The sequence below is a fragment of the Haplochromis burtoni genome, unplaced genomic scaffold, assembly GCF_018398535.1.
Source record: "Haplochromis burtoni strain Fernald_Lab_line unplaced genomic scaffold, NCSU_Asbu1 Contig_147, whole genome shotgun sequence".
In the NCBI taxonomy this organism is placed as follows: Eukaryota; Metazoa; Chordata; class Actinopteri; order Cichliformes; family Cichlidae; genus Haplochromis; species Haplochromis burtoni.
The window spans coordinates 1006136-1028382 of NW_024582508.1; the positions used below are offsets into that span (position 1 = coordinate 1006136).

At 39.7% G+C, this 22247-nt stretch overlaps 4 protein-coding genes across 9 annotated transcripts in view; 3 read left to right on the top strand and 1 right to left on the bottom strand.

The window, feature by feature from the left end:
* Positions 1-157, top strand: part of actc1a (actin alpha cardiac muscle 1a) — an 8311-nt gene extending 8154 nt beyond the window's left edge. Inside the window, exon 8 of the mRNA XM_042224741.1 lies at positions 5-157. Within this exon, the coding sequence (XP_042080675.1) occupies positions 5-120 (116 nt within the window). The 3' untranslated portion in view covers positions 121-157. The remainder of the gene's footprint in view (positions 1-4) is intronic.
* Positions 158-6962: 6805 nt separating this feature from the next.
* LOC102309856 (neuroendocrine protein 7B2) lies at positions 6963-15065 on the top strand. Its single transcript, XM_014336549.2, has 14 exons — positions 6963-7217; positions 7296-7392; positions 7733-7989; positions 8203-8354; positions 8448-8555; positions 8661-8828; positions 8909-8999; positions 9226-9287; positions 9883-10073; positions 10496-10721; positions 12035-12184; positions 12472-12581; positions 13745-13798; positions 14010-15065. The coding sequence occupies exons 1-14, from the start codon at positions 7042-7044 to the stop codon at positions 14136-14138; spliced, it is 1971 nt and encodes a 656-aa protein (XP_014192035.2). The 5' UTR covers positions 6963-7041; the 3' UTR covers positions 14139-15065.
* Positions 15066-15131: 66 nt separating this feature from the next.
* grem1a (gremlin 1a, DAN family BMP antagonist) lies at positions 15132-16011 on the top strand. Its single transcript, XM_005931523.2, has 2 exons — positions 15132-15282; positions 15448-16011. The coding sequence occupies exon 2, from the start codon at positions 15456-15458 to the stop codon at positions 15993-15995; it is 540 nt and encodes a 179-aa protein (XP_005931585.1). The 5' UTR covers positions 15132-15282; positions 15448-15455; the 3' UTR covers positions 15996-16011.
* A 909-nt stretch (positions 16012-16920) lies between these two features.
* The window catches only part of fmn1 (formin 1), a 28696-nt gene continuing 23369 nt past the window's right edge, over positions 16921-22247 (bottom strand). For 4 of the 6 annotated variants that reach the window (XM_042224723.1, XM_042224722.1, XM_042224724.1 and 1 more), the window contains 4 exons: positions 20591-20683; positions 18515-18566; positions 17885-18034; positions 17210-17342 (listed from right to left, as the gene is read on the bottom strand). In XM_042224723.1, coding sequence (XP_042080657.1) covers positions 17210-17342; positions 17885-18034; positions 18515-18566; positions 20591-20683 — 428 coding nt within the window. Of the gene's footprint in view, positions 17040-17209; positions 17343-17884; positions 18035-18514; positions 18567-20590; positions 20684-22247 lie in introns of those variants that run through there. The other 2 variants (XM_005931524.3, XM_005931526.3) reach the window with 1 other exon arrangement.

A 22247-nucleotide genomic window follows, 5' to 3' on the forward strand; every position in this document is an offset into this window, starting at 1 on the left:
CTGGGTATTGCTGATCGTATGCAGAAAGAAATCACTGCCCTGGCTCCCAGCACAATGAAGATCAAAGTGAGTCCAAGGAGTGCAAAGTTATTAAAATGTATTTTGTCAAAGAAGAAATAAGCAAGCCTTTTGTTCAAATTTTGGCATGGTGTAAAATGTTCTAATATGTACTTCATTCTGACAACTCTATTCTCCCTTCAGATTATTGCTCCCCCGAGAGGAATACTCGTTGGATTGGGGCTCCATCCTGGCTCTCTGTCCACCTTCCAGCAGATGTGGATCAGCAAGCAGGAGTACGATGAGTCGGCCCCCATCGTCCACAGAAGTGCTTCTAAATCTTCAGACATCACCAAAAATCTCAAAACCAACCACACCAGCTTTGCTTCTATTTCTGTATTTCTACTGTTCCTTTTGCTGTATATACATGTACTGTTGTAATAAATATAGTTCCTTTTATCAGTAATCCAGAGAGTTGGAGTCATGCTTTTCCCCCAAAGAACATCAAATATAATTCTGGAAAACAAATACAATACTTCAGATGAATAAATAGTGTGTTTGAAAAAGATGGCAACACAAATATACAGTATACTCTAAAAAAAAGTGCACTTTTAGCAAAAGAGTGGTTACATAAACCATTTTAATGAAGACTAAATAAACTTTTAATTATTTTAACAAACTGCCCTTTTCAAGGCATTTTCAGTTTTCTATAGCTCAAAAGTTAAACTGCTTAAATAAACAATGATGGTCAACTACTATAGTTAAAGGGTTGAAAACTTCAGCAACACTATTCTGTGACTGCTTTCTTTCCTTATAGACCCTGCAGTTAATAAAATGATAAACTGATGCATTTATTATTATCAATTAGTATCTAAATAACGCCAGTCTTACACACATTATAGCAAGCTGGTTTTGATCAGTCTGTGGTTTACACAGAGTTTTATACATTTTGGTATGCAAGATAGAATAGTTGAAACACTGCTTTACCTTTATTGCTATCAGAAAAAACAAAAATAAATTAAAGCTGCAAGCAGCGTTATGAGGGCCCTCGCACCCCACGCGTCGAGCCACGCCCAACACCTACAACCAGCACCTCGATCTGATGTCACATTGATGGAATTCATGCATTTAACCACCAGCTAACATTTCATCTCATTCAATCATATTATAGTCGTCCCACTAGGTGGCGCTCTAACCATTACTGACAAATGGCATAACAAACATTTCCAAGCTCGAGTCTCATCACGCCTGCGACCTTTGGGAGAGATTGGACATTGTGTTTTTGAGTGACAGCAGATTACTGCTTTTTGGCGAGTGATTGAAACTCCACGTGCCGCCATGACCACCCCGTTTCCCTGAACGTAAAAAGCTTCGCAATTTAACATCACAAAGGTCTTTAGATTCCACACAGAAGATATCGCGTCAATCTGACGAAATCCCTTGGAGGAGTTCCGAACATTCGGGAACCTTGGCGCATTCTGAACATTCTGATTCTGGAATTCCGAACATTCCGATTCTGATTCCGGAATTCCGAACATTCCGGAATTCCAACATTCCTGAACCTCGGCGCATTCCGGCTTTCCGAACATTCCGATTCCGGAACTTCTGAACATTCCGGAACTTTGGCGCATTCCGGACCGAACATTCCGGAATTCCGAACATTCCGGAATTGGCGCATTCCGGAACATTCTGATTCCGAATTCCGAACATTCTCGATTCCGGAATTCCGAACATTCGATTCCGGAATTCCGAACATTCCAAACTGGATATTCCGGAATTCCAAACATTCCGGAACCTTGGGCATTCCGGAATATCCGAACATTCCGGAACCTTGGCGCATTCCGGAATTCCAAACATTCCGGAACCTTGGAGCATTCCGAACATTCCGAACATTCCGAAATTCCTAACATTCCGGAACTATGGCGCATTCCGAACATTCTGATTCCGGAATTCCGAACATTCCGATTCCGGAATTCCTAACATTCCGGAACTATGGCGCATTCCGAACATTCGGTAACATTCGCGAATTCCGGAATTCAAAACATTCCGGAACCTTGGCGCATTCCGAACATTCTGAACATTCCGATTCCGGAATTCCGAAAATTCCGGAACTATGGCCATTCCAAACATTCTGAACATTCCGATTCGAATTCGAACATTCCGATTCCGGAATTCCAACATTCCGGAACTATGGCATTCCGGAATTCCGAACATTCCGGAACCTTGGTGCATTGAACATTCCGGAACCTTTGCGCATTCCGAACATTCCGATTCCGGAATTCCTAACATTCCGGAACTATGGCGCATTCCGAACATTCCGAACATTCAGATTCCGAACATTCCGGAACTATGGCGCATTCTGGAATTCCGGAACGTTGTCGCATTCCGAACATTCCGAACATTCCGATTCTGGAATTCCGAACATTGTCCGTGTTGCTCGGCGACAGCCCCAAAACATCACTGCTCTCGAGAAGATCTGCATGGAGGAATGGGCCAAAATACCAGCTACTGTGTGTGCAAACCTGGTAAAGACCTATAGTAAACGTTTGACCTCTGTTATTGCCAACAAAGGTTATGTTACAAAGTATTGAGTTGTATTTTTGTTATTGACCAAATACTTATTTTCCACCCTGATTTACGAATAAATTCTTTACAAATCCTACCATGTGGATTCATGGATTTTTTTTTCACATTCTGTCTCTCACAGTTGAAGTGTACCTCTGGTGCAAATTACTGACCTCTGTCATCATTTTAGTGGGGGAACTTGCACAATCGGTGGCTGACTAAATACTTTTTTGCCCCACTGTATCTCCCCCCACCACTTCCCCTGCAAGTGGCAGACACCCTCAGACATCGGTGCATTGGTGGTTCTTTGTGTCCGGGGATGGGCGTCCAGGTACACACCGCTCACTCCTTGGTGGCTGCTTATCGGGGCCTGGAGCCTGGGGCTCGCTCGGGCCACTTCGCGCCTTGAGGCGACTTTTGTTGTGATTTGGCGCTATATAAATAAAATTGAATTGAATTGAATTGAATTGAATTGAATTGAATTGAGGGTGGGGTGCCCTCGGCCTCTCGGCCTGGGGCTCGGTCACTCTGGCACAGCTGGCTGCCGGCGGAGCTCACGGGCACGTCACTGCAACCCCCCCTGGCTTCTGCTCCGCGGCTGCTGAGTGAGCCCTCATCTGGGACTCTCCTCAGCTCTTTCTGGGACAGTGGCGCGGCTGCCCCTCTGTTGGTCTTCCTTGGTCTCTTGTGTTCTGGGGGCCTCTGGATGTCTGGAGTTTTGATCTCCTCCATACCTGCTTCATGCCCTGGAGGACGGGGCTGTGGCCCCCCCACACCCTCTAGCAGATCATTACATGAAGGAACCTTTTAAAAACAAGCGCGTCCATGCTCACAGGTGTACACACGGGTGCTCACACACACAAACTACACCCTCTGTCAGTGCGCCCCAGGGCAGCTGTGGCTACAATGTAGCTTGCCATCGCCAGTGTGTGAATGTGTGTGTGAATGGGTGAATGACTGAATGTAGTGTGAAGCGCTTTGGGGTCCTTAGGGACTAGAAAAGCGCTATACAAATGCAGGCCATTTACCATTTACCATTTTTGGCTCCTACCTCAAAGCGCACTGTGCGCTGTCGATATTACGTGCACAATAATGTTTAACATTTAGTATTTACAGTTATATTCCCATATATCATCGTGATGTTGTTTATTATGTTGCTCTCGTTTTGTTCTGCTTGTTTTCTTTTTTCTTTCTCAACAGGTGATCCAGGTGATTGATATATGTATTTTTTTTGTCTGCTTATTTAGTTGGTTTTTGTTTTTTTGCCCTTTATCCCCATCCCTCTTCTCCGCTGTTTTTTCCCCCTCTTCCTTTCTCCCTTTTCTTTTCCTCATTCAAGTCTGTCCCGTATCTAGCAAGTGAAAATAAAAAATAAATAAAATAAACAATAAAAGGTGAATCAAATAGACCATTACGGCAAGGCTGGGATGGTCAATTTGGTAAAGTAAATCCGTTGGGCATCTTTCTTCGCCTTTAGACAATAATTCTGATGGCAAAAGAACCAAACGGGACAGGCAAAAAAAAAAAAAAAAAAAAAATAAAAATAAAAAAGAAGATGAGTGGCTGACTGAATGGTGAAACACTGGAACCTGAACTCATGACAAAGTTAATGGCTAAACAGCGGACTGACAGCACACACTCACTACAGATAAATGGAAACCACCTTAGTTGGGATTGTGTATTTGGACTGGGAGGGGTACGAAAACAGAAATCGGTTGAATGCAGTCTGCTATGTACTGACATCTAGTGTTGAGATTTTGCACACTGTAACTTTAATCTTGATTAATATTCACAATAAAAATATTAATCAAACATTTTGAAGTCTGTATGTGTTTCATAGTGTCTAACTGTTCTGGTACATTTAAACCTAACAATTACTACATGATGGAAACACGTCATGTTATCTCTTTTAATAAAGTTTGTGTATGTATACACAGGTCATGCTGATATTGAACAAAAAACACAAAGATCAGATGTTAATCAGATTTATTTGCTCTCTTTCCTTCTTAAACATGTTTTTAATGTTAGTTATGATTCAGAATTGGTGACTGAAGACTCCACATGCCGCCATGACCACCCCGTTTCCCTGAATGTAAAAAGCTTCGCAATTTAACATCACAAAGGTCTTTAGATTCCACACTGCAGATCGGTCCAATCTGATGAAATCCCTTGGAGGAGTTCGTCAAAGTACGGTGCCTGAAAAGAGGGGAAAATGTGCCAAAATTACACATTAATTTTAAAATGGCTGACTTCCTGTTGGATTTGGGATATTGCTCCAAGAGACTTTTTTGTACATCTTGATATCTCCATAAGCCTACCAGGTTTCAGACTTCATAGATAACACAGAGCAGGTGTGTTTAAATTTCAAGCTTCTTTAAACTTTCCAAGCCCCTCAAAAGCCACTTCATCTTTCATGGTGAACCGCGTTGCCACCAGGGTGCGCCGTTCAGTTTAAAGTCACAATTTTGCACTGAAGCATCATGAGGGACTGATGGTGATATTCACCGCTTTTGAGGTGGCCACGATGAACCTGTGAAAATCAGTACAACAAATTAAAGCCATGACATTTCCTGTTGCCACTAGGTGGCGCTGTCCGTATTTCCGACAATGGGCACATCAATCTGTTCAGGGCGGGTCTGACATCATGCCTGTAAAGTCTGGTACTGATCAGACTGGATTTCATTGAGTTATACTAATTTGTTTCTTCATGGCGTGACATCAAAGTTCGCCATGCTGCTGGGGTCACACCCTTTCGCGAAAACTCACAGTTTTCACTGTAACCCAAGACCAACTCCTTAAGGCTTTCCTGGAGAAATTTGAGGCTGCAGATGTCACCCATCACTATACTGTACCCCAAAGTGTAAAACATGACATTTCCTGTTCCCACTAGGTGGCGCTGTCCTTGATGTCAAATATGGCAGTTGAAATATGTTCAGGGCTGGAGCCTTATCATATGTGTGCTCTTTGGTCCAGATCGGACAATGTATGACAGAATGAGAGGCAATAAGATTTTCATGGCGAGTCATCGAAATTCGCCATGGCTCTGCAATTTAACATGGCCCAGGTGTGTAGTTGACACTGACCAAAGATGAAGCTTATACGACCAAATCCCAAGGAGGAGTTCGAAAAAGTTCGAGGCATGGAAATGGCAAAATTAGAGCCAAAATGTCACCTTCACTTCTAAATTGCGGACTTCCTGTTGGGTTTGCGTCAATGGGCCCACAGACTTTTTTGTTTGTCTTGGCATGATACACATGTGTGCCAAATTTCATACATGTAGCTCAAACGATGTGGTCGTAGGGCTGCATTTAACAAGGCATAGGTGGCGCTGTAGAGCCATTTCCCAGTGCTCATATGTAAAACCATTAAAATACAAAATTTTTCACCAGACCTGGCATGTGTGCAAAATTTCATGAGTTTTTGAGCATGTTTAGGCCCTCAAAAAGGCCCTTGTTTTGCCTGAATAATAATAATAATAATAATAATAATAATAATAATAATAATAATAATAATAATAATAATAATAATAATAATAATAAGAAGAAGAAGAAGAAGAAGAAGAAGAAGAAGAAGAAGAAACGGAGCAGATACAATAGGGCCTTCGCACTCTCAGCGCTCGGGCCCTAAAAAGCTTCAGTCTAATTGCAGCATACTTCAGAAAGATGATAGTGGGAGTTTGAACCCTTTAACGACAAACATTAATGCTTTCGAATCACTTTTTTTGTTAGTTGCACTCCCACAACCCACCAACTAAATAACATCTTGGCTACAACGCCATCAGTATGCTGCTTCTGTTAAGCTACTGGCCTTTTAAGAGCCAAACCCACATTATGTAGTATAAGGTGGTATAATTTCCAGCAAAAGAAAATTCTGGGAATGAGGAATTTGTAGGCTACATCTGTGAATAATCATAAATGTCTTGCACAGCCACTGATGTCAGCGGTTCCAACATTTAGGCAGCAATTTTGTAGTGATGACTTTATCGGCCCCAGTGCTGGTACGTTTTCAGTAAAAATGCATTTAATCAGTTCTAGATTTGGGAGCTGGCACTCAAGTATGTTCAAACAAGTGCATTCACACTAGCATTTATTAGTATCACTGCGATCAATACTGAAAGATCTCAAACAGTATTTAGCTACAACTTTACAGTCTTCTGCACTTCTACAAATGTTTGTCGTACATGTGGGGAAATACTGCTGAAACACTGCTGATATAAAGATGTTGTGAAACTGAAACACCCACTTCCGGAAAAAAAGAATTACTGTAAAAGTGTTTCAATAGCAATCTAAAGTGACCCACGTTTTACACCACTCCTGAATGCATCACTTTCCCTGCAGCGCTCACTTCCTGTGTGGCAGGTGATACGGATTAGAATAATAAAGCCCACCTCCTTTACTCATTACTGAGTTTGCAGAGATTGTGGTACCACGGTGAAAGGCCGTTAATGTGCTTAGGTTTTTCTTTGCTTCCGGTCAAATCATGAAGCTTACAGACAGCAATGTCATTCGGTTCCACCTTCAAGTCCTTTATGGGATCTCTATCAAGAGTCTTGAGAAGAAAAGGGAGAGACTGATGATCAGCGGTTCAAAGATCTTTGGTGTTCCTCTGGAAAATTTGCCCAGGTGTTACATTCCTGAATTTGGGCTTGTACCTTGGTGAGTGGGAAAGGGAAATCATTAAATGTAACTTGGGAGGAACACTTCTAAAGCTTTGCTTAATAATTTGTGTCCCAGCTTTTTGGTGGACGCTTGTTCTTTCCTTCTGGAGCGTGGTGGGACTGTGGGCCTTTTCAGAAAACCAGGCTGTCTTGCTCGTATTAAGACTCTCAGGGTAAGAGTCTCAATGTTTTTTGTTTTTTTTTTAAGTCTTAGTTCCACAATATTTTCTGGAGCAATAGTGCCATCTAGTGGTTTAAGTCACTTTACTGACCTGTCACCTACACTTCTACATTTGCAGTAGTTGCCACATGTTTATAGGGTACAAATGCAGTCAAATAAAAGTTTTACGAATCCTTCAAAAAGGATGTTTGTTGAAACTGAATGGGTGTTTCTAATGTTAATTATATCTATTAAACAGTTTAATCTGGTTATAGCTAGACAAACTACTACAACAACACTACATGCAGATATGCTCTTTTTTTTTTTTTTTGCTTTTGTTGTGTCTGGTTTAGGCCAAACTGAATCGAGGAGAGAGTTGTCTGTCCACTGCCCTCCCCTATGATGTGGCCACTCTGATCAAACAGTTTTGCAGGGAGCTGCCAGAGCCGCTGTTTCCCTCGGAGCTTCATGCAGCTATGCTCAAAGCTCAGTCTCTGCCCAACCTACAGGACAGGATGGCAGCCCTCCAGCTGCTGTCCTGTCTCCTTCCTGCAAGAAACGCCTCCTGTTTGCATTACATGTTCGACTACTTGGCAAAAGTTTCCCAGCGGTATGAAAAGATTTTTTTTTTTTTAATTAAACGTTAGCAGAAATTAGTCGCATACACAAAGTGCCGATTTAAAGTCCTTTTTGTCTAGGAAACAAGTGTTTCTGTCAAAGCTGGTTCTGCCCCAGGTTGTGTGCTTCAGATGGAAACAACATGATAGTTCAGGAGACCTGATATTGTTTTTTTTTTTTTTTCCACTGTATGTACTGCTGTCAGATGCAGCGAGAACTTGATGACCAGCTCCAACCTGGCTATAGTCTTCGCTCCATGTCTATTACCCCCACCAAACACTACAGAGATGTCTGAAGGACGGCTTGAGCTCAGAGTTCTTGTTCTGCGCACCTTCATTGAAAATCCTCATTTATTTGGTAAAAGACCAGTTATTTGGTGTTGATAAACAAATTTCAAGTGGCTTTATATGCAATGCTTTATATGCAATGTTTTAATCTGTATGACAATAGGTGTGATTCCCAAAACTGTAATCGATAGTATGGAATATCTGATGAACTTCCATTTTGTGAAAGATGTTTGCTCCAAAAGTAGAAGTAAAAAGCGGCACAGTTTCAAAGGTAAAAAGACCACAGAAGTTACTGAGCAAATCACTCCGTTCAAATTATGTTTAACCAGTTTTTACTATTTGAATTCTCGAGCTTAAATTTCTCAAACGCATGCAGGAATGCGCTCTGTAAAGACGGTGCCCTTGATTCAGGGAGGGTCAAAGCTCAGGCCACCAGAGCAGAGCCACGGGTCCACATCAGGAGACAGACCAACGCTGAGGAGAAGCCTTGGTCTGGATTCTTTCCCCAACATCCTTTTGTTCAGGACCTACATGCCTTCAGCAGGTAATTATATGGCGAAAGAATCAGACTGGAATGTGTGAGAATATTTTATTTGTGCAGTCTAATCTAAAAACCGTTTCTAGATCAAAGCTTCAGGCCTGCAGCAGCTTTGTTGGATGATGTCATTGCAGCTGAAAAAAAGTTAAACAAGATGCCACAAGATGGTCTAAAAAGGTAAACGGTAAAGGTTTATAAATTTAACATCAGTGACAAATTAGAGAGCTAAGGCTTAGAGTTGATGCTACTTGGTTTCAGCATTTGGTTTCAAGGAGCCGCTTCAAGTAAAGCAAATGTTAACTGTAGAATAAACCATGGTGCTTATCGGCTTTGGCCAAATGCGCACTGTCTGCTGTGTATTTGTTCAATGTGCCTCTGTGCTTTACATATGGATCATCATCAGGTTCACCAGAGGTGTCGATGGCTCTCCTGCAGGAAAACTAAAGCTCATGCTTTGGAGAAGACGCTCGTCACTATAATTCATGCTTGTTTCCCTAAAGTCAAGACCTCTGATCAACCAGGAGGTTGACAAGAGTGGTTTGGGGGGGAGCAAGCTATGTTTTATGATTTGTTTTAGTTGTTTTTTTTAACTGTATTTATGTAACAAGAGACTGAACAATGTATGTACGGCTTTCCCATACATTTTTCATTAAATAAAGATATATTTTTAGTCTCTCTCCTTTCCTAAAGTCAATTTTATTAAATTTTCTGTGTATTATAGCCGAACCCAGTTTTGAGGAGTCCCATTTCCTTTCTTTATTGTTAAAAAAGAAATTATTGTGAAATAAAAGAACATGGAAAACGGAGTAGCCACTACTAAATGGGGAAAAATGCATTTGGGCTCGGATTTGTAGCGTCAGTGTAGCGCTCCCGAAGAGTAAATGGCACTTTGTCATAGCCAATGGGAAAAGTGGATTTGCTGTTTCCTGGCAACTGCATCTGAACCGTGAAACGAGACTGATGCAAGGTTGTAAAATGTCCACGTATGAAGACATCAGAAATCAACTTTTCAAAACAAAACGAGACGGAAAATAAAAAATTTTCACCAAACGCTGCCCATAAACGAATAATGCGCAGAACGCTGGTGAATCAACTTGGGACAGAGTGAATTTAGACGAAAATCTGTGTTTGGCTTTTTGTTCCTCCGCGTTTGTAAAGCTTTATTTTGAAGATCCGGAAATGTGCGTTTTCTTTGTGGACGACTTGACGGAGGTCTCCCTCAGCAGGTCTCCCTCCTTAAACGCAAACAAGGTAAGGGGAAAATGCAGAAATCTGATTATTGATCCTTCGCGATTCCTTTGTAACAACAAATAAATAAAAATTATGTAATTACATGTTTATATTGGGTTTCATTATAAGTGAAGCCGTTTTTGGTTGATGGGGAGCTATTTATAGGCTTTTCACAACGGCCTTAATGGCTCTGTTTACAGAGTAAGTGGCGCATCAAAGATTTAATCATTTTACGGACTACATGATGCCTTGTTTTTGTTTGTTTTGCCCACAATGACATTCAATTCAGGCGATTTTGTCGTATTATGGATCTTTATCCACAAATAATTGCGTATATGTTTATAACAGGAAATTCATCCGTGTTTGCACACGAATAAACATCTGTGAGCTACTCTGTGTGTGTGTGTGTGTGTGTGTGTGTGTGTGTGTGTTTCTCCCTGTAGATAACGAAAATGGGCTCGGCGGTGCGGTTATCGTTACTCAGCCTCCTGCTGTGCCTACAGCTCGGCAGAGCTCCAGCCCGCAGTCCCCGTACGGCTGACCAGGTGTCTGAGGCCGACATCCAGCGCCTCCTGCACGGTGTCATGGAGCAGCTCGGCATTGCTCGGCCCAGGGTGGAGTATCCTGCACACCAGGCTACCAACATTGTTGGGCCTCAGAGCATACAGGGTATGTTATAGAGATTTATGAAGGATCTTCTAGAATATTGGAGGCAATATTCCCCACCACTTCATCTGTCTTAACTCTGTATTTTTTATTTTTTTCTTCCAATTTTCATCTTGTGGATAAAATCTAAACTTGAGAAAAACTTGAAATTTTCAGATAACCTGAAATATTGACTTATGGATGGGTAAAATGGGTAACAGATTTTCATATCCCCTTGAGACCAGAAAAATACTGAATGCTTAAACCCAACGGATATAAACATTAGGGCCATCATAGCTGGAAAAGTGGCAGGAGGGATCCTTGCAAAGCCTAAAATTAAAAGTTTGTTTTTATTTGCAGTTTTTCACCCTTTACAAATGAAGCCAAGTGGTTTAGTCCACACCATACTCTACAGCTAATTTATTCTATCAAAGTGGTAGCTAATGGACAAGAAGGAAGAAGTGGAGAGGGAGAGGACACGCACTCAGTGAGCTGTTAACAAAAAGAGAGACGAGTCTATGAATGGTTTAGCTATCAGTAGTTGTTTAAGGCAGTAAAGTGGTGTCAGATGTGACTCTGTGTCTATGAAATAACCCACCACAACTTAGCACAATTAAAAAACAATCTGCAAAACCATCAGTCTTTTCTTTCTGATGATATTAAAAGAACACTAACAAAAAATGGCCATAATATATAAGGTTAATTGTAAACTTGCTTTATGTTTATAATTGCTCACAGTTATCAGTATAATCACATTTACAGTTATTATGGTTTGCCTTGACCGCTGACCTCTGATATAGTTGAGTACTAAAAAGACTAAGAACAGTATTAGGCTGCAAGCAAGTTAAGAGGCTAATCTTGATCCTGTATGCTTCATTCTGTGTAGCAGACACTGAGCAAGATGATGCGATAAAGACTACCGTATGTTGAGAAATAAATGTTTAAAATGTGTGGAGATTTCAAACTGTGCAGACTTACAGGCACATCATAGATTTTTATTAACAATCTTATTCAGTTCAATTCAATTTTATTTATATGGTGCCAAATCACAACAACTGTTCCCTCAAGGCACTTTATTGTGTAAGGTATAGACCCTAGAATAATACAAGAGTTGATAATACAACATTATATGAACAGTTCCTTGCCTGCTATCGTGATGACAGCTCAGTTATTCATTCAAAAGCAATCAAAAATGCACGAAAGATTTGGATCATGAAAGGAAGGGGGACCACAGTTCTGTGCTGCCCCCCTGGTAAACAAAGCTATTTGGACTTGGAAGACATGTAACGCTGCATTTATGATTTTGTGGAGACTGTAGTGTCTGATTTCCCCACCAGGTGGTGCCCATGAGGGACTGCAGCATCTAGGCCCCTATGGAAACATCCCCAACATTGTGGCAGAGCTCACAGGGGACAATGTTCCCAAAGATTTCAGTGATGACCACAGCTACCCAGACCCACCAAACCCCTGTCCCCTGGGAAAGACAGGTAGGAATTCTTCCCCTGTGCAGAGTATTTTAAAAAAAACACTCATTTCTGCAGAATCAACACAGGCCTTTTAAGGGGCTAATGGAAAATGTTGCTATTAATGCTGTTTTTAAGAATATGCATAGTTTTTCCATCTTCTTTTTGGCCTTTAAGGAAGTAATGACATAAATAAGTGCATTAATCGCTTTCTGATTCACTGCTAGCCTTTTCCACAACACACATGGCTTGCCTAATGAACAGAAAAAAGTGACTCCCTCTCTGCTACCTATTTATTGCATACACAGCAGCAGATGGATGTTTGGAAAATGCTCCTGACACAGCTGAGTTCAGCAGAGAGTTTCAAAAACACCAGCACCTGTTTGACCCAGAACATGATTACCCTGCCCTGGCAAAGTGGGTGAGTACAAAACAGGACCTCAGGAATCGATTAATTTAATTATAGACTAATTACTTGGTTTATTTTGATTTATTGATTTTAATTTATTCTACTGCCCAGAGTCTCAGATTATTTGATAGCCAGAAGAAGTCCAGAACACAGAAAGATTTACCTCATAATGAAATGAAAGAGAGTAAAGCAACACAGTAGTAATACTGCATAAATAATTTTCAACAGGAGATCAAATAAATGTGCATTTGGAACACCAGAGTCATCATGATCAGGAGCAAATCACAACAACAGTTGCCTCAAGGTGCTTTATATTGTAAGGTCAAGACGGTACAACAATACAGAGAAACCCCTCGAGGTTTTCAAGCAATCATTAATTGATCGCAATCCACATCTCCACAGGCCAGGTTGGATGCATTAAAATAAAACTACCATAAAAACGAGAAGCTATTCATTTCTTTGTAAGGTGCAAACTTGCAAAATCAAATATTTTCCCAGTTTTAGTTTTGGTAGATACTGCAGACAGTTACGTTAAAATAACAAAGATTGGAAATAATGGAAAGCCCTCTTGATTGAATCATCACTTGGCAATTCTTTGTGCGCAGCTGGAATTCTCAGTCAGCTTTTCCCATATTGCTTCACATATTTGGGTGTTATTCACTATTAACCACATGGGCCACTTTAAGGTAAAGTACAGACTACAGATTGCCAACTGCATCATCTTACCTGCCAAACATGGCTCCTAATTAATTTGAGGTATTTGGACCATATTTGCTTTTTTACCATTTGAGGCTCATGTCAATTTTCCAAGGTCAGAAAAAGGCCATCAGTGTCAGCTGTTTGCTAAAAGAGGCTTATATAAGCCATTTTTTGCCATCGGAGATGGCAACATTGCAACAGTACTCATACTTGTGGATTCTGGGGTTCTGCTGCATTTCTAACCGCAGAAACAAAAAGTCAAGACTTCTGTTATTTGAAAGATCAGATAAAAGTTTCTTGTAATTAGCATGGATCCATTTCCCAGTTTGTCCTCTGATATGTCTGGTCTGAGGAAGTTACCCACTGAGAACACTGTTTTTATTCCCTAAAAGGAGCATTCAAACAATTTGTTGAGCGTAACAAATGAATACATGATTTTAGATCTGAAATCTGCTTTTTTATTCTTTTGTTTTCAGAACAAGGAACTTTTGTACCAAAAACTGAAGGGTGGACCAAAGAGAAGAAAACGGGTATACTATTTCTTGGTTGTCTTTTTGCTTTTCCTGTGTGGGATTGTGTCTGAGAAATCACAAAACTGAGCACTCTGCACTGAGTTTAACCCCTGGTGGGAGTTAAGCCAAGAGTCACACTTTGAATTTCTGTTGAATTTAATCAGATGCATGCAACTTATAGACATGTTTATAAGTTTGTGTACAAACAGTTTTATGCTTGTGTCCACAGAGTGTCAACCCATATTTATTGGGCCAGAGGTTGGACAATGTCGTTGCCAAAAAATCAGTTCCTCACTTCTCAGAGGAAGAGGAGGAAGACGGACCTTCTGTCCCCGCTGCCAGCAAATCCACAACCTAAACTCCTGCAATACCCACTGCAATATTACAACATACTGTCAGATAAAAGGTTTTAATAATTTAAGCATTTTGGTTAACAGTCAGTGGGTCTTTGTGTGTGTTTTGTAAATGCTTTGTTTGATTGTATTGCAAAAACATGGGATCTGTCAAGTTGTCTTTTGGTTTTAAAAAAAATTTTATTTCTTGATCTCAGAGCTTTGCAAACAGCAATTACAATGGACCTTGTTCTTTTCTTTTTTTAAAGATTGAAAAGCTATTTTTGGTTGGTAGTTTGAAATCTTGCCTTGGCAATAAAATAGGTTTTCCCTGAAACAACTCTGTCTCTTAGCAGAAATACTCACAAGTGAGATATAGGAATGAAAAAAGATCAGCCTGCCATGATATCTGTCATACTGTATTTATTAAAACACTGAAGATCTGGGCTCTTTATAGGGGGAAAAGGAGATCTCAGTTCATTTATACCAACTGTTTGCTTCTTTTCTTATTTTTAAGAGATGTAACACACTACCACATTGCCAGAGAATTAACCCTAAATCAACCCCAAAATAATAGAATATATGCTGGTAAATACTGATCTGACAGTGTACAGTATATCTATCCCTCTATCATAACAATACTTTGTATAAATATATATTGATCTGAACGAATGTTATATCAAAGTTTTTCTTGGATGTACAGAGATTGGTTTATTAATACAAATTCATTTTGTATGTGACGAATTACTTTGGTGTCTTGTGTAAGAAGTGTATTTCTATTTCCAATCAAATACTTGCCAGTAACTCTGGTAAAAGTCTTACTTTGCCATTCAAAGGATGATGGTGCAATACTTCACTATAGCATGTTCAGTATTTATTCACTGGGTTGCTTCATCTTGTCTAAATGGTTGTGTTCTGTTAAATCAAATAAACGGTTTATCTGCATCAACAAAGTTTGGAAGAGGATTTTGATTTGCATTCACAGACAGGCAGGATGGAGAGGATATGGGTTTGGGGGCGTGTTCTGGAGAAACTCAAAATTGGATATCTCCTCACTGTGTAATCCATAAAACCACAACTAAGGACGGCGGACCTCTAGAAGACACGCATGCTGACTGGATAATTGTTTTCACGCTAGGAGTTTAAAAAAAAAAAAACCAAAAAAAACAGGTAACTCCACTTAACAGATATTGGTTCTGAAATGTGTATAATATATATATAACTTGTGTATAAAATTATCCACTGCTTGCTTCTATGGTGCTTTATGTGTGCGTAAAAGTTGTGCGTAAATTCCTTTCCATCGAGGACTTAACTTTTGTTCCGTTTTCCTTTCAGGTTCAACGATGCAGACACATTCAGTGCAGAGCTTTGCAGTCGTTTTGGCACTGCTACTCACCCCGCTGAAGAGTACGAAAGCTCAGAGCTTTCAAAGCGCGTTTCCACAGCCAAACAAACACAGCCCGAATGAATCGTCGACGTGTGTACAGCCCCCTCTTATTGGATTAATTTCTCGCGCGACGGGGCCAGTAACCTCAACATACGAAGTGCCGGAGTCCAGCCAGGAAGCGCTGCACGTCACTGAGCGTAGATACCTGCGGCTGGACTGGTGTAAGACACAGCCGCTCAAGCAGACCATAGAGGAGGAGGGCTGCCTTCGCCGCACCATCATTAACAGGTTTTGCTACGGACAGTGCAACTCCTTTTACATCCCGCGGAACAAGTACCAGGACGGAAACGCCTTTCGCTCCTGTTCGGCCTGCAAACCCAAAGCCTTCAGCACCGTCACATACACCCTCCTCTGTCCGGGACAGACGCCCAGCACTAAGAGGAAACGAGTCCAGCGCGTAAAGCTGTGCCGCTGCACTACTATCGATATGGATTAGCCATAAACTAAAACATGCTGGCCAGTAATATTGTCTTCTGTGAAAAATATAGAAGGGAGAGTCTATTTTGCTTAAAAGGCGCATAAGTTGGAATAGAAAAGTGAGGAACATGCTTGAGCCTTTTTGGGGGGAGAGACAGTTGACCACTAAATCTGCTAAAAGACAGTACACACTGCTAAGTGGGAGATTCATGTGTCACGTTCTGTATAAGGTGATAATTTGACCTGCAAATACAACTTTACCACACAATGACCAAACATCTGCCAATTATCAGTCGCTGCTTGAAGTTTTGTGAGTGTAAACAGACTTGGATGTGTTGGCACATGCATTTGCAGACAGGAAGTTTTAGGCCAATGCGAACCGTTGAGGTGCAGGCTGGTTTGCGGCAGTCCAGTGACAAAATTTGTCCAAACAAAAAACCCAACAAGCTAATGGATGTGCAAAAATATAAGATGACTTCAGAGGTTGCATTGTTTCCACTGTGTGGGACATGGAGCTGAAGGTTTTAGAGACATACACTTTTATACATGCACTGCTAAAAGCCACTTGATTTCATGGCTGCGCATAATTTGTGTATCATTCATTGTAATGGCACTTGTAAATAAAACTGCATTCAAGCTATTGCATCACAGTTTTCTATGAGCAATGATTTTATTTGTGGAAAAATATTGTAAAAGATTTGATTTTACATTTTAGATTTGATGCAAAAATGTATCCGTCTATACACAGTTGAAGCTGTTACTTATGTCTAAATATTGCACAGAAGATTTTTTTTAATATTTAAAACTTAAATATATGTTAGATGACAAGTTTTAATATGGTTATAATATAAATCTTCCACTTAACAAATACAAGTAAATACAAGTAAATAAATAAACTACATTTTTCAAGGACCATGCATGTTTGGTACCCTTGCTCACATCCTGTTGGATCCAGCTTTGTGAGGACATAATCCGGTGGTTAGAATGATTTGGATATGAACAATTTTTTTTGGTTTCTTTAAGTTGAAGATATGCTGGCTTCTTTCTGACGCAGTCGCTCTTTCTGTTGGGAGCAAATTTAGACTGGACTGAGAAAAGAAGACATTTCCAAAAAGATTTTCTATTAAGTCGATAAAAGCAGCAATGCTAAAAAAGTAACTTTGCAAGAGAATTCCTGAGTTGGTATGAGTTGATCTGTTTTTCACATTTAAGGCCTAATTCCACAAATGTCATCTAAGGCAAATCTTTTTGCTTCCTCAGTAAATCAACTGATTCCAGTCTTACCAGGCTGCTGGGGTTGGTCTTTCTCGTCTCCACCTTCTTCTCTCCGGTAATCCTCTTCACTGACTGCTGAGCCTCTTTTAACCTGCAAGTGAAGCATTTAGTAAATGAAAACACTCCAGAGAACCACAATGAGGCCAAGCTATTCTATATATATGCAGCAAAACGTAAAGTAGAGAAATAGAAATGTGCAAAATACTCTTTAAGCCAGCAGTTACAGATGCACCTATACGTTGGATAAACACTGATGCCAGCTAATATATAAACAATATCACCTTTACTGATGTCACTGAGAGATATTTGCCTTTTGTGTCAGATTAATGTTGGATTGGTTAAATGTTAAAAAAGACTAATAAAGAGCTAAAAGGATTCATAACAGTTTTCTAATATCAGATATAATTGTTATGTTTCATTCTTATGTTGCAATAATTAAGTGAAGACAAACACATTGTTTTCCCACACAGGGCATCGGTAAGGTCTTTATTAGAGGATTATATTTCTTTAGTTTTTAATTTAGTGATTCCCCTTGATGTGGTTTTTGTGAAACTGTTTACAAAGGGTGACACACACACACACACACACACACACACACACACACACACACACACACACACCTCTATTACTTACCTCTCTTTAGAGATATTCTTGTTCTCCCTTTTCCACCTGGTCTTGAAGTCAGCAGAAAACTCAAACCAGAGCATGAAGAAATAGCCAGCTGTCACCTCCGTCTCCCCCGTCTTAGGCTTTAGCCCAAAGTACAGGATCAAGTCCTCGAAACTGAAAACAAGTATTTAAAAAAATCAAGATCAAAATTTAATTTTATCTTAGTGTTTGTGTCTCCTCTCATCTAAAAACATAACCCAGGTCCTCTGCTTTGTCCTCCTCAGCACTTTGTTTCAGTTGATCACTGTAATACATGTTATTACACTTCTATAACTTTAACAGACTTTTACCATTTAGTTGGTATGATGTTTGGCCTGTTACTACGAAAATATTTATAGACATGAAAAAAAGACAAAAAGGGGTATGATAACAAAGAGTCACAACGTAGCTAAAAGAAATGGAAAACAACGGGAATAACTAAAAAGGCAAAAAAAAAGAGTTGCAAGATAATAAAAAGAAAAAAAGGGAGGGAAAATGGGAAAGTGATAAAAATAGACACAATATTATGAATGGATGAACTGCAAATAGCTCTAGGAGCCAAATTCAGATAGAGACCTGCATGCTGCACATGAATGAACAACTTAATTTTCCTACCTTTTTCGTACAGTCATCATCTGATAAGAAGCTTCAGCGTGCTCTTTTCGTGCTGTTAAAAAGTGTGCCGGTAAAAAGTTTAGTTTTTGCAAGACTTTCCAAAAAAAAAAACAAAAAACAGATTAATTTTAAACTTTATGGAAAGTCTGCGAATCTAATTATTCATAGTTACACAATAAGATCCTCTTGTATGATGATGACCTTGTCTAATGGAGCCAGACAACCATTTGGTCTTAAAACACCAATTATGCAGTCAATGGAGCCATTCTTGCTATTATGCCATTATGTCAAATAACAGGTAGGCTACTTGTTATCTGTGTCTGTCTCTCTGTAATGTTTTGGTAGTCTCCTTCAGACCCAGAACAATAAAAAAAAAATCAATTTTAAAAAGCTACAGAAATTACCCACTAATGAAATTTGTAAATAAAGACACACCCTCTCATAAAACCCCAATTCCAGTTCTTGTTTGAAGACTTTTTTTAAAGTCTTGTGGTTTAATTCACATCTATATTTATCTAAGAGGAAGAGAATGCAGGAGGATAAACTTCAAATCTTAGAACAAAAGATAAAGTCTTGGAAAAAGATCCTGCATGCAGTCCAATTGTCTGGTGTAGTTTTAGAACAAATAAAACAAATGGGAGACAATAGACAAAAGATGATGATCTGAATAGGCGGCTCTCTTAAAGACACTGATTTTGAAGCTTGATTGTGATACCTTTGTTACTGGGTGGAGAGGAAAAAAGATGACGCTCACAAGAAGAATTATTAAGTATTCACTGAATACTCAAACGTGAAATGGATCACTATAAACATTTTACGCAACATGGAATTCCTCAGCTCGTAAGAGTTAACTTTTTTTGCAGTGAAAGAGCTCCATAGAAGGCCCAGTGCCTGTGTGTCTCAGCCATTGCCAAATCTGTCTGATCCCTATCTGAGTGTCTAGGCTGTACTCTGAATTCATTCTGTCTCCCTCACATACAAATACCAAAGACACTCCATTGGTAATTTTCAGGCTACTAAAGACACAAAGACTACATTTATAAGAGGCAAGGAAAGACATGTCTTGATTGAATGACAAATTACTTTAAAAAAAGAAAAGAATCAACAGCAAACAGAAAACAGGTACAAAGATATCTCTTTGAAGCAATGACTCTTGCTTTTCTATGAGGGCTGGGGGGACTTTTACATGTCTGTCGACAGTATGGCTATCTAATAATCTGCTCATGAGTAGGGGTTATGGGGAAATAATTGAGGATAATTAAGAATGTGAAGAAGAGCAGTCAGTTTTTTAAGTGCAAGCAGGCAATTACATGTTAATTGCAGTAGAAGCTGCACGGAGCTTGGAGGATATTCAAAACAACAAAAATCTGTCTTTCAAAAGATTTTAACGCTTTTAAAACTGAGCTCATAATGTCAAATATTCAGCGTGTATGTGACCGTACTTCTCAATCATATTTCAAAAGATGTGCGCAACATTTAATTTCCTTGCTGGAATAATCATTACAAAAAATGTCATGGGAAACAAAAACTAAGTAGACTCCATAATTCAATAGCTTGTAGCACCACCTGTAGCAACAGTAACTACAGGTCTCATTCTCTTAATGATAAAGTCATATAGAGGAATTCTGGCCCACACTTCTTTACAACACTGTTTCTGTTGATTGAGCCTTGTGGGCATTTGTTTATATGAATGTGTCTCGTTTTCTCTTACAGCTGATGTGACTGCTGTTTGTGCTGTCTTTGCTTTCTGCCACATGCTGCACTGTGCATTGTGACCAAACATCTCCACTTTGGTCTCATCTGTCTAAAGGACATTGTTCCAGAGGTCTTGGGTTTTGCCCAACCCTGGGAAGATTATAGCATTGTGTCAACACGCCTGAATGACCCAGTCGAGGAAACTACCAGAACCTCGACTTTTATAGGGATCAATTAATCAACCATATTTTATTCGCTGTATCTGGCTGCTAAATACCCTCTTAGTTCCTGTGGAAGCACTGTGGGCGCACTCTTTTTTTAATATGACTGTATCTCATTGATGTTTTTACATAACACATTAAATGAATGGTAACTCCTCACCACTGAGCACAAAAGCCTCCATCTTGTCTTTAAATGGCTGCAGGTATTCTTCAGGAGAGTCAGAGCAAACCTTCTGTACGTCTTTCTCGCACCCTGAAAAGAACACAATGATGACAAAATTCAGGAAGCATTACACTTTCAATATTTAGACAAAATTTCAGATAAGAGCCTGGAGAAGATTGAAGCTATGAAGAACATTTCTTTCTTCTTCTCTTTGTAACAATTTGCAGCTTGTTTAAAATAACCATAAGAAGAGAATAAGACAACAAACACGTTTAAAGGTGACCTTTATGCCACCATCTTTTGTCTGAAACCAGAAGATGCTCAGATGCATTCCAGATTTGTAATTTCTGCCTTAAAAAACTATCCTATATTTGTTTATTTGTTTCCAAATTTAAATATTGGACACACTCGTCTGAATTGGCAGTATTGTAAAGCTAGTATTGGGTTTTGTCAGTTTTAATGATGTTTTTAATACTACAAAATAAGTAATTAAGACCTTTCAATAGGGTTCTTCATTTATGTATAATTATATGACTTCATTGACTTTTCCACCTCATTTTGTGTCATTACTGTTTTAGCTGTATGTAAGAAAATTCTCAGTGCTACAATTATTTGACATGGTCAATAATCAATAACAGAATACTTTACAAAGACATAAAATGGATTTATAGAACCAGCAGTTAAATCTGATAAAATGCCTTTTTTACCCCAACATCTACAACAACCTCGGCTATTGCTCAATTCTCCCACAGATTTAAATGAAGAATTCTTCAAGTGTCATGTCTTTTCTTTATAAGGTCTCTGTCAGACGTGCAGATTCACATAGAGAAGGACGAGCTCTGGGTTGAACTAGGTCCACCTGTACCCCAGCGTGAGGTTATCTACGCCGCTTCCTCTTCAGATATCACTAGTTGAGATTCGTCCAGAGATGGCGACTGCTCCTCTCTCTCTCCCTTTTCCCCTTCCAGTCTGCGGCTCCACGTTGCTGTGTCCAATCAGTGGATCACAGGAGCCAGTCTGTGGAGCCAGTCATAATATAGGCTGAACCAACCCCACCCCCACCCCGATGCTCGATCAACATCTTTCAGATAAGATTACAAAAGAATACTGTTTTCATTCGGGTTTGTGTAAACTGTAGAGGCGCGTATCTCCCTCTCTTTGCATTGTGTGGGGAGCCTTTCTTTCTTCTGTCTGCCTTTTGGGCCTGACAGACGTTTGCTTATTTCAGACTGAAGAGAGTTATGGACCTTCATGTAAATATAGCTGACTTCAGATGTGAGACTGCAATTACACAAACTGCACTGAAACAATGATTTTGATTCATAGTGAGGGATAAATGCTTTCTTAAGGAGGTTGACAGTATTTTGTGATGATATGCTAGAATTATTCATCTCTCAAATTACACCATTACTTCTGTAGGGGGGTAGTTTATATAGGATTGGTTGACATTTGTGACATTTTTAACAGTGTTCTTTACTTTGGAACAAGACAAGCAAATATGAAATTTGAACATTGTCCTTGTTTTATCCATCCTTTTTTCTTATTTATTTGAGCTAAGGTCTTAAAGTGATGGTTCCACTGCCATTGCTCACAAAACAAGACAACACTAGTAGCTACACCTACAGCTTTGTGAGTACTTTGTGCTAGATGTATT

Excerpts from the sequence above, each read along its gene's own strand:
- grem1a (XM_005931523.2), top strand. The coding sequence starts at position 15,456 with ATGCAGACACATTCAGTGCAGAGCTTTGCAGTCGTTTTGGCACTGCTA.
- LOC102309856 (XM_014336549.2), top strand. The coding sequence starts at position 7,042 with ATGAAGCTTACAGACAGCAATGTCATTCGGTTCCACCTTCAAGTCCTT. Across the intron at positions 8,556-8,660 it reads AAAGCGGCACAGTTTCAAAG|GAATGCGCTCTGTAAAGACG; the intron begins GTAAAAAGACCA and ends AAACGCATGCAG. Across the intron at positions 8,829-8,908 it reads GACCTACATGCCTTCAGCAG|ATCAAAGCTTCAGGCCTGCA; the intron begins GTAATTATATGG and ends AACCGTTTCTAG.